Source organism: Conger conger, chromosome 6 (genome assembly GCF_963514075.1).
Source record: "Conger conger chromosome 6, fConCon1.1, whole genome shotgun sequence".
NCBI lineage: Eukaryota > Metazoa > Chordata > Actinopteri > Anguilliformes > Congridae > Conger > Conger conger.
Window position 1 is genome coordinate 32,970,330 of NC_083765.1, and position 15,895 is coordinate 32,986,224.

Genomic DNA, 15,895 nt, shown 5'->3' on the forward strand with positions numbered 1-15,895 from the left:
TTAATGAGAACTGTTTATTTATAGGCAAATAACATAGGGAAGCATGTAATTCCAATGCCACCCACACACAAACAATTAAATAAAATAAAAATACAACCATTCAATTTGTACTGCAGCATAAGCTTCAATTTATAGCAGGTAGCAAAAATATCTCTTGCATGGTGTGCAGTGGTCATTTCCGTACTGGGATGGATACGTTACCAGAGAGGCGGTATAGGTAGACACATAAAACACTGACATACCACAAGCCGAGGAGAACAGTGAGACTGCGAGTGAATCATCAAAGAGGGCGGGGTCCAGAGCAGAGCGAGCAGCAGGGGAGCAGTTTGATTGGCTGAGCAGTCAATCACAAACACAAAGAGCAGCAGGGCAGCCTATAGATAGCTCGTACCCCAGATCACCCCGCCTCACCCGAGATGTTCAGCAGTGGTACAGCATATTATTCAGCAGGTTATTTTTCACACATCACCTGTTACATATTAGACGTTACATACAAAACAGAGCAGGCAGATGGGGCCACTCGGGAGGTGGGCTTGCCGTTTGTCGACAGGCTTCCTGGGTAAAACGTGACGAAGGAGATTTATGAAAACATAGTCCCAATGTTAATATGCACCAATCAGTATTTGATATTTGTAAATACCATCTTTTCAAAATGGCTACATTCTGGCATTTTATGGTCAAGCATTTATTTTCATTACATTGTTTTCATTACATTATTTTCAATGGATTACAAATGGTATTGGATTTTTTATTTATTTACAGTTACTTTTTGAGAATTTTCTAAAACATTGTAGCTCCTCTTCAAGCATATTACCAGATTCAGGCAAAATCCTTGTATCTAAAAAATAATAATTCTCAGGAACCAAAAAAATCTACCAATCTACCAAGACAGAATTATACTTAATTCACATGGTATCTTCAGCCAACTTTAGTTATTGAGCTACCGAACAGTACATGGATGGACGAGAACTTTAAATGCGTCTTGAGATACAAGGCATTTTTCATGATACGGACAAAATTTAAAACCATATTCATCCCAGGCTTGGTGAGTGCATGTGTTGCTTTTAATTACCTCAAATTAAAATGTTACTATAGAACTAGAAAATTCCTGATGTGAATAAGATGTACTCCTCAGGAGTCATTCAGAAGCTAGCTGTTCACCACCAACATCACCATTGGAAGCTTGTCAAAGCGATCTCTTTCAAAAGGCCATGATTCGGTAAAACTATACAACATGACTAGAAGCAGAAAATTATGAACAAAAATACAAATCTAAACTTTATTAAATTAATAACATTCTCATTCAGGGCTTTTTCTTTAAACAAAGTCCCATCGTTGCTTGTACTTTTCTCACCCCTCTATTTCATTTCCATGTGGGCTTGAGGGTTTTACTGGAGCTGTCTTTAGAGTCTTTAGACTGGATTGACTTCTCGGAGAAGGTGCTGCTCTTTCTGGAACGTTCTCTCCCGGGAGGCGGCGTTTCGGCACGCTGCCCGCTCCGGCTGGAGGCCCGTACGCTCTGCACTCTCTGCAGCGAGCCCGGAAGCTTCTCCTTCCCCCGGGCCACGTGCTGCTCGCCCACAGGGGGCGCTCTGGTCGCCGCTTGCCTCATGGAGCCTGTCCTGCCCAGGGCGCTTTTGGAAGGGGTCGAGGGGGTGGAGTCTGTCGCCGCGGCGGCAGGGTCTTTCTTGGTCCTGGAGGAGGAGGCCACGGTGTTGCGGGCGAAGCTGGGCAGGGCGCTGTGGGTGGGGGTCTGAGGGGCCCCGCCCTCAGAGGCGGCCGCGGCCTGAGCCAGGGCCCTCAGGGTGGAGCGGCACATCTTCTCCTCGGGCGGAGCCTTGGGGACGGTCCTCACGGGTTTGGCACTGGGCTTCCAGAACGGCGGCTTGCGTGGGGTCTGGTCTCGGGCCCAACGGGACGCACCGGCGCCGCCCGCGCGCTGGGCCTTGGACTCGTCGGGCGGGAGGCTGGAATGGCGGGCGGCGCGGGGCATCCTCTCTCCCCTCCTGGCCGGGGCGCTCTGGTCTCTCAGCGCGCGCCTGGGCTCGGCGCTCTCGTAGCCCGGAGGCCTGTCCACCCGCCTGGCGCCGCTCCCGGACCGGCTCAGCTTGGTGAGCGGGACCACTTTGCGCATGCTCTGGTTCTCCGCAGGGGTCCGCGTTCGGGCGGGGCGGCCGGAGGCAACGGTTCGAGCCGCCGACGGGGTCTTCGACACCGTCTTGGTTTTGCCGTGCAAGGTTTGGGGGGTCTGCGTAGGTCCGGCGGCCACTTCTTTGGGGTTGTCCTCCGGGGTGTTGCAGGGCTCTTGCTGCTCATCTGTGAATGTGGATTTTGACGCTGGCGGCTCATTTGTGGACACCGACTTTGATGCGGAAGTCTCGCCGGTGGATCCAGATTCCAAGTTGGACGAAAGCGAACCCAGGTCCTTGGGGTTACTCCGACCCTCGGAGTCCAGAGTCGTGTTGCCCTCGACGCCTTCCCTCCTGATGGGGGGGTTGTCGATATCGGACAGGTCGAGGGTCACGGAGCAGTCGGTCTCTGTGCAGTCCATGATGTAGAACATGGGTTTCCTGTTGGAGACAGGCGTGTCGAGGGGCAAGGGCGTGTCGCAGGTGGTGGAGGAGACGGTGCTGGTGTCCTCCTCCTCCTCCTTCTGAGGGGAGCTCAGTCTGTAATCCCAGGCCGACCTGGGGTCCCGTCCCCTCCCCAAGCCCCTGCTGGATGGAGGTGTGTCCAAAACCAGTGTCTTTGGAGGATCCCTCTCCCTCTCCAGATCGGTAACCAGGACAAACCCACGGTCGGCTAAACGTGCGTCGCCGCCGTCATTGTTGTTGACCATCGTGAGGAGGTCAAAATTCTGCAGCCCGGATACCAGGGAACAGCGCTCCAGATTAACGTTCATTTGCCCAACGCCCACCCCCCTCTCCACCCTGTCCCTGTTGTGCCCAGCCCTGAGGACAAGCCCACCCTCCGACACAGTGACCAGCTCGTTATCGTTCACGCGCGGGTCCTCAGCGTCGTTGTTGTTGTTGTAGGCCGAGGGTCGGGCCAGGGGGCTGATGGGGTCCGTGCAGCACCCGGGCGAGGTCACCTGCCTCCCGCAGGACGGCGGGGCCTTGGGGCCCAGCTCGCGGTTGTCGTCCTGGGACAGCAGCCAGGCGGAGGTCCCGCGGTGGTGCGCGCGGCCCGGGCGGGGCAGGCTGCTGAACTTGGCGGGGTCGTCGGTGCTGAACAGCTCCAGGTAGCTCTGCAGCTGGCGGTCGGCGGTCACGGCGGCGCTGCGGTGGCGTCGGGCGCTGGCCGAGCGGCTCAGGGGCCGGTGGGGGCTGAGGGGCCGCTGCTGCAGGAAGTCCAGGAGCCCCTCCTTGGTGAGGGTCTCCACGTCGTTCTCGCTGCTGCTGCGGCCGAAGCCCCCGCCCTGCTCCCGGCCCCCGGCCCCGCCCCCCCACGCGCTCCGCTTCTCCTCCAGCTCCCGCAGACGCTGCAGCCGCGCTGCCTCCTTCTGCTTACGCTCCATGTTATCCTGAGAGAGGAGGGGAGGGGAGAGAGAGGAGAGAGGAGGGAGAGGAGTTTATATCTGTCCAGACCTGGGTCAATTACATATTTTGACTATGTATACACATTGGAATTGTCAAAGAAACATTCCTAACCAAAATCACAGACTGCAGCTTGAATGACAAACTGTGTGCTAGCCTGCTTTTAGCTTCATGCTAATACCAATAAATTAATAAAGTATACCAAATATACCAAACAATGTATTTATGTGTGTGAGCCCCACCAAATTTTAGTAATATGAAAATGTTGTACTGAACAGTGGTGAAAATAGTTCCTAGAAAAAATCCTTGGGTTGATGCATTTAACATCTGGTGCTACTTTAATTCCCACTAACAACCTTTACAAGTGAGCAATCCGGCATAAGATGGTCCTCTACCTTCACAGCCTTTTTGAACTTGAGACAGAAGTCCTGGAATATCCTGAAGCAGTCGTCCAGTTTGAAGGCGTCTTTATCCTCGCAGAAGAAGTCTATGAGCGAGTTTCCCTCTTTACGCAGATCCAACCTGCGCTTCTTCAGGTCCTGCAGCATCCGCGTGGCACCCTGGAGGGAGAGGGAGAGGGAGAGGGAGAGGGAGAGGGAGAGGGAGAGGGAGAGGGAGAGGGAGAGGGAGAGGGAGAGGGAGAGGGAGGGTGAGGGTGAGGGAGAGATGTGTTGCAGTGCACTACAATGGTTAGGGCAACCGGGCTGGCAACCAGGGTTGTGGGTTTGATTCCACGGTGGACACAGCCATTACCCTTGAGCAGGGTATTTAATCTGCATCACTTCAGTAAATGTCCTGAGGTATAAAATGGATTGGAAGGTAAACGAATGGAAGCTTTCCAAGCGGCTCTGGATGACTGCCTAAAATGTAAATAGGCCATGCAGTATTCTTATTTATAGGTGCAACAGAGAGGGTACTTCTAGAAACTACAAGTAACACTATGTAAGACATGCCGCAGGGACAACACCTTTCTAAATAACATTACCTGGCAGAAGCACTACACAAATATGTACAGATAACCAGTAAAACCTGCACTGCCATTTTGCACTCTGGGACGTAATAGAAGTACTAATTAAACAGTCTTATTGACTTTTTGTGTTGGCCTCAACATCTGTACTTGAATATGGCATTATAAATGTTGGGTAACAGAAGGACTGTCAGAAAGCTGCTTCTCAATGCAAAAGTGTCTGTCAATCGAGACAATATTTTCTAGTTCAAAAAAAAAAAAAGAATGACAGGTAAACAGTCTTACGCCATTTGCAAATCTTGAAGCAGGACAAACTAACCCACCTCATTGGCAATATTTGTCTTATTTTGCAAAAAAGGAACAGAAAAGTTCAAATAGAAGACAGAAAAACTGATAATTTTTTAGTCTGCAGTGCTGCTGATTGCCTTTACCTGCAGGAACTGACTCAACTGCACCTGCAGCTCAGGGTCTCTCTGAATCTTCTCCTCCAGAGCCCTGGTCCTCACGTACAGAGACTCAAACTCCACCTCGATATTCTCCACCGATATCCTGAAGAGAAAGTGAGCAACGAGCCGGTCAGCAGCGAGCGGAGTTTTTGCAGGCCATTCGCATATCCTCAGCCGTGAGGGGGGCGCGAGACAGGAGCTTGGGAGCTGGGCTCAGGAGCATCTGTTCTGCAGCAGTGACCTTGCGCACCCCGGAGATGGGCAGGGACATCGCAGAGTTCGGCACAAGGCTAACAAGTCTGTCAACGCCCATCCACAGCTCGCTGCGGGGGAAGCGCACTGCAGTGCTTTCATAACAGGCCACAAATCTGAAAAGTCTGAAAAGTACACCTGCAGAAACGGAAGCAAAAACTACCAGGGTTGTTTACCCTCAAAAATGTCATGTTTATTCTGATTTCACACATTATAGTTGCATAACAGTAACAGTGGAACTACTCTTGGACATTTTCAAAAATGCAGGCAGCAGAAACTACAGCCTAGATATTGCAGGTTTGATCTTATACATCATCTACCAAGTATGACTGGAAGCCCACAGGAGGGAGATGCAATCACGTTTGTCCCTCAAGCTGTTTTCTGGGTTATTGTTTGTCAGGGGATGTTCAATACAATGATAGAAAATGATACAGAGCTCTTCAGAGCTCAGAGATGAAAGGGCTTCCTGGCCAGGCTCCAGGCGGGAGAATTTACCGGACTGCGCTCTGCACATGCAGCAGCTTCTCGGGAAACTTCAGCAGACTCTCGTCCTTCTTCTGTGCCTCCTGCGTGAGGGGAAAAGTCACATCAGGGGAGAGTTCAGCATCTCCACAAAATCACAAACAGACTATCATCACAAAACAATAATGTATGTAATGTGTCAAGTCCTGAGTGTAAAGAGAGGTTTACCCCTTAATTTACCCCCTTCCAAACTTCAACCTCCATTTCACAAAATATGTATTACAATTTCTACACAGGAGGGAGCATATATAAATATACCAATGAAATCAGTTTATGTGTATGAAAAACATTTCGAAACAATTCAAAATTCAAAATTTGTCCAAATTGGGGCGAGTGAGTCTGACTGGACTACATATCCCAGCATGCTAGACTCACCAAGGCCACAAAGTGGAGGAGGTTCATCCCAGGCTTGTTGGCCTTGGTGTCAGCCAAAGACAGGAGAGACGACAGCTTAAAGCCCACAGCGTTGCCTGCATAACCACCCTGCAAGGATACGAGAGATAGGCCAGTGCTGTTAGACTGATGCTTATATGCACCAATAAGGGGAGAGGGAGAGGGACATGGATACTCACTGCATTCATAATGTTTCCAGCCTGCAGGACCAAGTGCAAGACGGCATGCAGCTCCTCACAGGTCATTAACTCTGCAGGAGGTCAATGCAAATTCAATCATGCTGTACGAAACAGTGCCATCTCTCCCCCTCAAAATTACATTATCCCCATTCTTCTTCCCCTAATTACAGCTACTGCAGAACTAATATCATTAAGAACAAAGACATCATTCCTATTCTTATCACCACAATGCTAATTATGGTGCTAGGCTTGAGGAATAACCGAGATCAGGGCCTGCATTCAGAGCGCATCTCATAGTAGGAGGGCTGATCTAGGAACAGTTTTGCCTTTTAGTTCATACTGGATGAGGTCAAGATTTAGACAGAAGACAGCACTCCTCTGATATGCATCATGACTATGGGCTTTGGCCGACATGTGATTGTGTATTATTGAGAACCACAGCTTAAAATTCCTGGCAGAGCACCTAAATATCCTCACGATTTATACAGTAGAAGCACCACAGTAATAATTCTTACCCTCAATCCCTACAGTAAATATAGTGTGGGATCACATATCCAGAGAAGTCCCTGTTCAGCATGTTAAAATAATTGCACAGTGCAATTTTCCCCAAAAAGAGCTCATATATTCACTCATCACACGGGGGAAAAAATCATGATTCAGGAAAATGTCGAGCAAGATGAATATTTCCAGTGTTTATTAGTTGGTAGAATCAAAAATGTGCAGACGCTCATGATTCTGTGTTAGAGAATGTGTAAATATAGCAGTATGATTAAATAGGAAAAATTCAGTAATGTTAAGAATGTCATGCACCTTGCCAAATGTATTTAAGACATTTAAAATAACATCAAAGTGCGCAAGAAAGAAATAAAGATAAAATACTCATTATTATAAAAACAATACAGGAATGCATACAGGAAATGTCATTTTTCAGTAAACTGTGCTGAACACTACACTGATGTAGGCAGTGGCACTCGCACAGAAACGGTACTATGCTGAAACCGAACTCTGACCAGCCGCGGTCCTGTTACACATCTCAGCTGTGTGCAGAAGCTGGGTCACCCGCTATTGGTGCCCTGGGAGAAGGGGGCATGGGGATAGTGTTACCTTTAGTGGCATTGCGGATGACATCAATCTCGTGGCTCATCACGGAACAGGAAGGGGAGAACTCCTCTCTCAACACCATGGCTTCAATACGAACATCAAAACTGATGGCACAGACACACACAGACACACACAGACACACACAGACACACAGACACACTCCAATTAAAACCCCATAATGAGGGAAAAGGGAAGAAAAACATGCAGATAAAGCGAGTGTTTCCTCACCTCGGGACCTGGATCAGAAGGTACATGAACGAGTCCACGAGAGTCAGTTTGTTGGCATTGCCCTTGAATGCTTGCAGTTTCCTCACCTGAAAAGGAACACGGCAGTGATTACATTGAGCTCATCACACTCATCAACCCAAAACCCCTCAGGCCTCTACCTCCCCCCCCAGAAGACCGGGCATGCAATTTTCCAGCCAATGGGTTTCCACTTATTTTGTGCTTGAACTATAGAGCTACTGTGTGACACCAAGCAACCACTTATTGCACAAAGGACAATGCTCACTTTTACCATTGCTTCCCACACTGCAAGATGTCATCCCATATCAACTTTAACATCTATTCATTATCTCTGGGACTCTGTATCTCAAGCCGACCAGCACAAAGGCCTGTGGGTTTATCTCAGTTTCAGGTGTTAACTGATAACGCTGAATAGCGTGCATTGGTTGCAGCCTTGTTTAAATTTAGGTGAACTACCAGAACAATAACAGTAAACTGTAAACATGCCCAGGTTTAATTTCCACTCGGGAACCAAGAAGGAATGGCACAGCCTTGATTGGCATTGAGTGGATCAGCTATGATTAAAGTGTTCTATTTAAGAGTAGATGAAATTTAAATTGGCAGATGGTGACCAAATGATTCTTTGATTGATATTATTCGGATTTCCCAGTGATGTTTTAACATTAGTTCACCTTGAGAAAACGTCACGCAGTGTTTCAGTCAAGGAATGTGTGTCTGAAACAAAACAGAAAACTTCCAAAGTGGAATTTTTCAAATTAATGTAACTTTTTTGCAGCCTATTTAAACAAGAACACCATACAGACTCGTAAGTCCTTACCAATAATGAAAAATTCAGTTAGATTTTACATTAATGGGGTCAACAGTGAGGTTGCAATGGGCAAGATAATGCTATTTATAAATGCATGGCATTCTCCTTGTAGTCTCTTTATCAATTTCTCCATGACAAAGGGGTGTGAAAATCCTTTTTTGCACTTGCGTCTCACCTCCTCCGATTCAGGCAGCAGCTTCAGAAGTTCTTTCAGGGGTCCAGAGCCGTACGGCTTGCTGTTGCCAAGGCGGATGTCTTCAATGATGGACAGGTTTGGCCTGCACCACAGTAAATTTATCATTGTAGAGTACCGCACTCACTCTTACCCCCCTGTAAAACCCCCCATAAATACTACCACACAGGCCACCGGTGCCTGACTCAAGCACTGGAGCCTGGTGCAGATTTATTCGGAGCAGTAACCAAAAGCAGGCAAAGCCCTTTAAAATGCCACTCCAGACACTCAAGGGATACTGCCCTTATATACACACACGAGTTATGCATTTATTCATGGATAACTTGTATAGTTGCTGCTGTCATATAGGAAAGAAACAGCCAGGACTAGGGGGGAAAGAAGTCCAAAAAGAACATTAATAAAATGGACACATCATCTTTCTGTCTCCTTAGACTAACATCACTTGTCCTTGTGACGACTGATGCGGTATTTTAGACCAGTGTTAGGCACTGTGGAATGCTATGCAAAATTTTGATAACTGAAAAATAAATATTTTTAGATTGTCATACATTTACAGAAAATTACTGAAACAGATTTAAAATGTTCCATAGGTCAGAACAAAGCAGGAAACGGCCCTTTTTAAAATCCCCAATTTTCTTCTGTCTGGCAGGCTTGGGTGATTGAGAAGATAAGAGATGACTCATACGGCAGCAGACATTGTTTTGGAAAGCTCTGACATATGCAAATTGTGAATGTGCGAAGCCCCTATGCAAATGGTGAGCAACACCTCACAATGAATCAGCTCAGTTCCCTATTAACTGTGTAACCACCAGATTCAGAAATACATTTATTTTTTCACAGTCTCTGCTGGATACAGTCCTTGCTACAGTTAAGTGATAAATTGCATGTTTCATACAGAAATGTAGCTAAATGAAATGTGTTTATGAACAACATGAACTCAGATTTTTATGGTTAGAGAAAAAACAAAAAAAACAAGCCAATCACCTCTCTAAAACTAAGCAACGCAATTGAGTAAATGCTTTGTCAGGTAATGTGACTACATTCTGTCAACTTGGAGCAGGATCAAAACAGCACAAAATGTAGAATGTGCATTGTGCTATAAAGTTATCAGATGTGACAGCCAAGAGACATTTTGCGTATATCGATTAGTTCTTCCTGAAACCACAAAATAATAAATAATTCACGCTGCGGGACTGTCCAGGCACGTTTGGCAGATTGAACCGACATGTAATATGATAAGAAACTATGCCACTCTGGAAAGAAACATGGATTCTCGCTTGTCTGCTGATCAATGTCGAATGTCCCCATCACTGGAATTGCTGTCTCAATGAGTCCCATGAGAGACCACCAAATTCTGGGATTGCACAATTGTCTTGGGCCCTGATATTATAAGGGCACAGCCAGTTACGGCTGTTTCAAGAACAGAAACATGAAGCACAGGCAGAAAAATGACGGACGCCATTAATAACCTTCAGGTCAAGAGTGCAAAGACAACCAATCTATCTTTGAGATTAAATTCAGTCCATGTACACTCAAATGAAACCGCTGATTCACAAAATATTCTGAGAATGTGCCCCACATTACATTACATTACATTATTGGCATTTGGCAGACGCTCTTATCCAGAGCGACGTACAAGAAAAAAATGTAAATAGTCATTTTTCCCCTCATAGAGCTGTACTTATTCTACCCAGGGGTTCCTCAAAAACATTAAAGTATACATCAACAACACACCACTTGGGGGTCTGTTTTTTCTATAACCGCCTGTCCACAGATGGAGTTGACATTTTAAATAGCGCATTGATTTTCAACAAGAGATAGAGTGGGTTGTCTGGCCATCCAATTTTAATCCACAGACACAGGTGCATAAAATAAATAAGAATTTGATTATTTGTTACCCATCTAAGAATTAAGGGGGGAGGGGAGCGCATATTCACAACAAAGAGTTAAAATTCAACCAAGCGTTTCACAAAGAAATTCTGCAAACAGCTCACAGCTTGACTAGAGAAGTGGTAGGAAAGCAGAGCGTTGAAAAGCCTTCCTAAACCCTCTTAAAACAATACAAAGTCTGTACTGAGGAAAAGTCATTATAATGAACTGCTGAGTAAAACTGCACAAAAACTTATTTTTCCATTTGCTTGGTCAACTGTCCTTTCATTATAGAAAGTGCACATGCAAGGGGAGGACTTTTTTTCTCCATTATCTGATTCTACATACATTCTAATGTCAGATTGATGAAAGTGTGTGGGGAGGGTCTCATGTTGAAGCCCTAAATCTTGCTCATTCAGCAAATCAAATCAGCAAAGAAAGAAAACGCATTGAAATCATTTAGTATCGAATCCCTCAAACCCGTTTTCCCCACATTTAGCTTGGTGCTTCACACTAATTGGAAGTGATACTGAGGATGCATTTGTAAACAATTTAGTTGCTTCTCCTTATAATGAACCCCATTATACCAAAGAGATGTGACAAAGTGTCATCACAGCTCTAGAACGCAGCCCACAAACACTGAAGTTTCCAGGCACGGTTTCGTCCTCAAACCGTGAGTCTGCGTCATCTTCAATTCCCCTTTTCTCAGACGGCTTCATCAGCTTGTTTGCGTGCCACAGCGGACCACCCTGGGACCAATTAGCATTACCGCTGCTTTCTGCTGGAGAAAGCCGTTCAGCTGTGGGCGACAGCAAGGCCCCAGATTTGGAATCTAGGCTGGGCCGTCTACTGGGATTTGTCCTTCCCAAAGGCTCTCCCAGACACTGGGAACTCCAAATGACTGATCCAGGATCTGTTTACATACCCGCCGCCCTAACTGAATCCTAACCCCCGGCCATTTCACACGAGACATGGATACGGATCCAAGCGAACACAGGCGGGATTCTCTGGAGTTTCACTAGTCCAGGCTCTACAGATCAGGTCCCATATTCATGAAGCACCACAGAGGACTACTGACCCAGGATCAGGATTCCCTGTCCATTTTCTAACCTTAATCATTGTTAGCCAAAAGGCTGAACTGATTGTAAATCAGCAGCCTTACTCTTGAGAAGTTGTATTAAGGCGCAACGTTAGAGTCAAGGGAGCAGCCCAGGAGACAGCAGCACACATAGGCACCAGGACTCTGCCCTCGCACCTGAGGGAGGGTCAAACACATGTAGAGCAAACACGCGAGACCTCTCCGAGTCCGTATTTACTGTCAGCACCGATGACGACGAGGCTGACGAGCATTATGCGTGTCACACGCGTGACCTTTTCGCCTCATAGAGGTTGCTGCCGACAGCAGAGCTTCGAGGCACGCCACGACCCCGCCACGAACCCGCTACGCCACCTTCTCTTCAGCAGGCAGGAACAAACACACCCACCCTCTCACAGTCTTTTCTTCAGAACAACATCTCAAGAGGGCATGGGCTTACTTTCTGAACTGCTTGAGGAAGATTCCCACGTTCATCCCTCTCTTGGAGTCGAGGATGCTGATCTGAAAGGAAAATAAACACAAAAGCATGGAATTACCAGTCTTGGGCAGCGTGCCTTCTGCATACGGATGTGGTTTTTGGCATCTGTATTCTGATGCCATGGTTAATATAGGTTCATTCACACATCACCCACAACATAAACAGAACAGATTAGTGTGGAGGAAGATTTTGATAGGGGCTAATTAAACAGCGCAGGTGTAACAATGACAGATGGTGGAATTTGCCGATGTGCAGTTTGCCAAAAACCCTTTAATGGTTCAAGGCACACGGTACCCCAGACAGAGGTATCCAGACCAAGTGTCCTCTGAAGATTTGCTAAACATCCTGAACTCATGAGCTGGTCTTTCCAGGCCAGACAAAACAGTGAACAGGCAGTATCCAGTGTCTTGTTGAGAAGAACACCAGTCCCCTGACAATCGTTGAATGAATTGCATACTGTGACATAATCTTCCATCGGGGTGGGGGCTGAAATTCCACAAGGTACTCACACGTGCGAGAAGTGACAGCGCTAGAGGAGTCATGCCGTGTTCATGTGTTGCCTAATTACAGGGTTACGGTGTGATAAAGGTTTACCCCACCATGGTGAAGGCTAGTACCACAGCACAGGGATAATACATTACATTACATTACATTAATGGCATTTGGCAGACGCTCTTATCCAGAGCGACGTACAACAAAGTGCATACCCATAACCAGGGATAAGTGTGTTGAAAGACCCTAGAGGGAAGTACAATTTCAACTGCTACCTGTACAACAAGGATATGGACCAGGGCCTATTTGAATGTTTTTGGTTTTTTTTAACAAACAAATAAACAAACAAACAAACAACAAAGCAAAAGTGACCAAACTTAACTATCCAAACACTGCTTACATAGCCAACAAAAAAACCTGATACACAAAATAAATCACAGAAAGACAACAATTAAGGTTCACAGGGAGGTAGGGAGGGACAGGGAGAGGTGCTGCTTGAATGCTAGCTTTTAGTTTACTATCATGCTAGCCAAATGCCAGTCAACATGCCAGCCATTCTCTGGTCTCATCAGACCAGATAATCATTTTCCTCATGCCCGTCCTTAAATTCCATTTGGAAAACTCCAAGCTGGGCTGTCATATGTCTTTTACTCAAGAGTGGCTTCCATCTAGACCATAAAGGCCTGATTGATGGAGTGCTGCTGAGATGGTCATCCTTCCGGAAGGTTTTTCCATCTCTGCATAGGATTTCCAAAGCTCTGTTAGACTGTTCAGTTCTTGGTCACCTCCCTGCAGTGTGATTTGTGGGACCTTATATACACCGATGTGTGCCTTTCTAAACTATGTCCAATCAATTAAATTTGCGACAGGTGGACAAAGTCCAATAATAATTCAAGCCAACAGGATACACCTGACCACAATTTAGAGTGCCACAGCAAAGAGTCTGAATACTTATGTAAATGATAGATTATAGTTTTAGATTTTAACAATAATTAGCAAAAATGTTTTCACTTTGTCATTATGGGATATTTAAGTGTAGATTGATGTGGCAAAAATTGATAAATTTTTTTTATCCATTTAAAATTAAATCCACAACACAATGAAGTGTGAAAAAAGTGAAGCCACTGTAGCCCAAAGTAAGACTGACCAGTCAACCGAGCTATGAAATCAAAAAAGTATATGAAACAACATCTTATCTAGTTAAAGCACTGGTGCTGGGGTGCATGGATGCGCCTCAGTGCTGAGTGTGGCCAGTAGCTCCATAGGGTGATCAGTTAGGGGCCCGCGTCGCCCAGGGTATGGTAGGGTTCAATCAGTTAGGGGTCCACGTTTTAGCACTCTCCAGCAGCTGGTCAATCAGGCACCCGTGGACTGCATGCCGAAGCCAGCTATGAAAGCCTTCCTGTGAGTAAATTCTCCACAAGCTTGGCTGTAGTCTGTGGCGTGAAATTAAGTTGGTGACACTGGTGACACCAAACGTGCCTACACTCTCTACGGATGTGTACCCTCTCCCAAATCGACAGTGGGTCACGCATGAATGCGGGTGCAATTACAATGCATTAGACGTAACAAATTAGGGATGTTCAGCTCAACATAGCACCAATATTAAAGACAAAATAAGTAAAACAATCCTTATCAAGGGTCTTATTGATGCAAAAATGCAAGTTCTCTCAAACAACCGGGAAAACCGATAATGCCACTGCTTTTTCCTGAGTAAGCACAAAGTACAGATTTCACACTCAACATTTCTCAACTAGACACAGAGACTTTTGTACTCGGACAGCTCACAGCAGGGAAGTACTGATTAATTTGTATTTTTTGTATTTTTCAAATACTATTAGCCCCAGTGACATGCCTGAAAATATTACTTTATTTTCCTGCTCCAATCCTTAACACCGTTCTTCACGCTTCATGCCGAGCAAAGCCCTCAGACTCACCTCTTCCTTGGTCTCTTTGAAGGAGCCTCCCCTAGTCAGGCTGCCGCAGGGTGCTCTGGAGCCTGTGGGGGGCGCCGTGCGCACCTCCTGCTGCCCGAAGAGCTCCTCCACGGTGCGGACGTCGATCTGGTACTGCTGCTGCCGCACCGCCATCGTCCAGATGTTGGGCTTCCCCCGCACCTTCTCCTCCGGGATGGTCTTCCAGAAGAAGCTCCGAACCCTCCTCTTCTTTCGGGGGTTCCCCAGGCCGGGGGGAGGGGGCGGCGGGGGCGGGGGGGCGCTGGGAGGGGGCGGCGGGGGAGGCGGGGCGGGGCTGTCGCAGGGCGCGGTCGCCATTGGGGGAGGAACCATCGAGTCGGCGAGGAGGTCTTCGCTCGCGCAGACCTGCCTCTCATTGGCCAGCGACGGGCTATTCATGACGTGCATCACAGCAACCGCAAGGGCTGGCGCGGCAAGGGAAGGGGTGAGGGAAGGGGCCGAGGGGGGTGCAGCTTCCCAAAGATCTCTTCACAGTGCGGTCCTCACGCTGGTGGGGCCTGTTCCTCTTCATCTCCGAGGGACCGCCACGGCCAAGCCAGGCAGAGGAAGCCCTCCGCGCACTGGCCGAGGTGAGACGAACAGCAGGTCAGTGCAGCGCTGCAAGCAGTCAAACAAAGAGCAAAATCCTCAGAGCTCAGTCAAGCATGCAGTTACTACCAGACCTGGCTCAAATACGTAACTGACCCAAAATTTTCTGTGCTGGATTGATCTTGCCTGGTGCAACTGAGCCAACAAAGAGGACCAGAAGGTGGATTCAGCACTTCATTCAGTATTTCTTAGGTTCCAATACACAATTAAAAAAAAGCAATTACATATTTGATCCAGGTCTGGTTACCACACATTTTGAAATTCTGGAAATTAAAGGGCCGTCAAAATCGACCCGATATACAAGAAAATCGACCCGATAGACAAGAAAAGCCACAAAAGAGATGAGGCTACACTCAAGTCTTTTGCCTTTGAAGCCACTGAAGCCATGTAGCAGTGTGTACAACATCCACTGAACAAGCCCTCACTGGTCACCGTGGGAATGTAAAATTGGACTGGGGTCTCAGCCATCACAGGCATACTTGATCTGAAATACTTTGAAATGCAAATTAACTGACGGCAATTGAAGCCAATGAATGATTAGACTGCATTCTTAACAGCATTAACACAAAACAAAACACTTTTTGGTTACCATTACTTTCCCTCACATGGCACAATGGGAGATTAACAGATTGCAAAATAGCATTTTTACAAAATGTGTTTCTAGTCATTTCCTTTTCACAACTGCAAAGAAAGTCTCAAATTCTTAACTACTTATTTCTTAAGTAAATCATAAAAAAGAACTTAAACTATTAC

The 15,895-nt window shown here is 46.8% G+C and overlaps 1 protein-coding gene across 1 annotated transcript; it reads right to left on the bottom strand.

Moving 5' to 3' along the window:
- Positions 1 to 14,836, bottom strand: fhdc1 (FH2 domain containing 1; the record flags this gene model as incomplete). Its single annotated transcript, XM_061246909.1, has 11 exons — positions 1 to 3,523; positions 3,932 to 4,096; positions 4,935 to 5,052; positions 5,697 to 5,767; positions 6,099 to 6,206; positions 6,296 to 6,366; positions 7,400 to 7,500; positions 7,625 to 7,710; positions 8,626 to 8,728; positions 12,048 to 12,109; positions 14,516 to 14,836. Coding segments are annotated over 11 exons (3,366 nt in total), but the record flags the coding sequence as incomplete, so codon positions are not given.
- Positions 14,837 to 15,895: the final 1,059 nt, after the last annotated feature.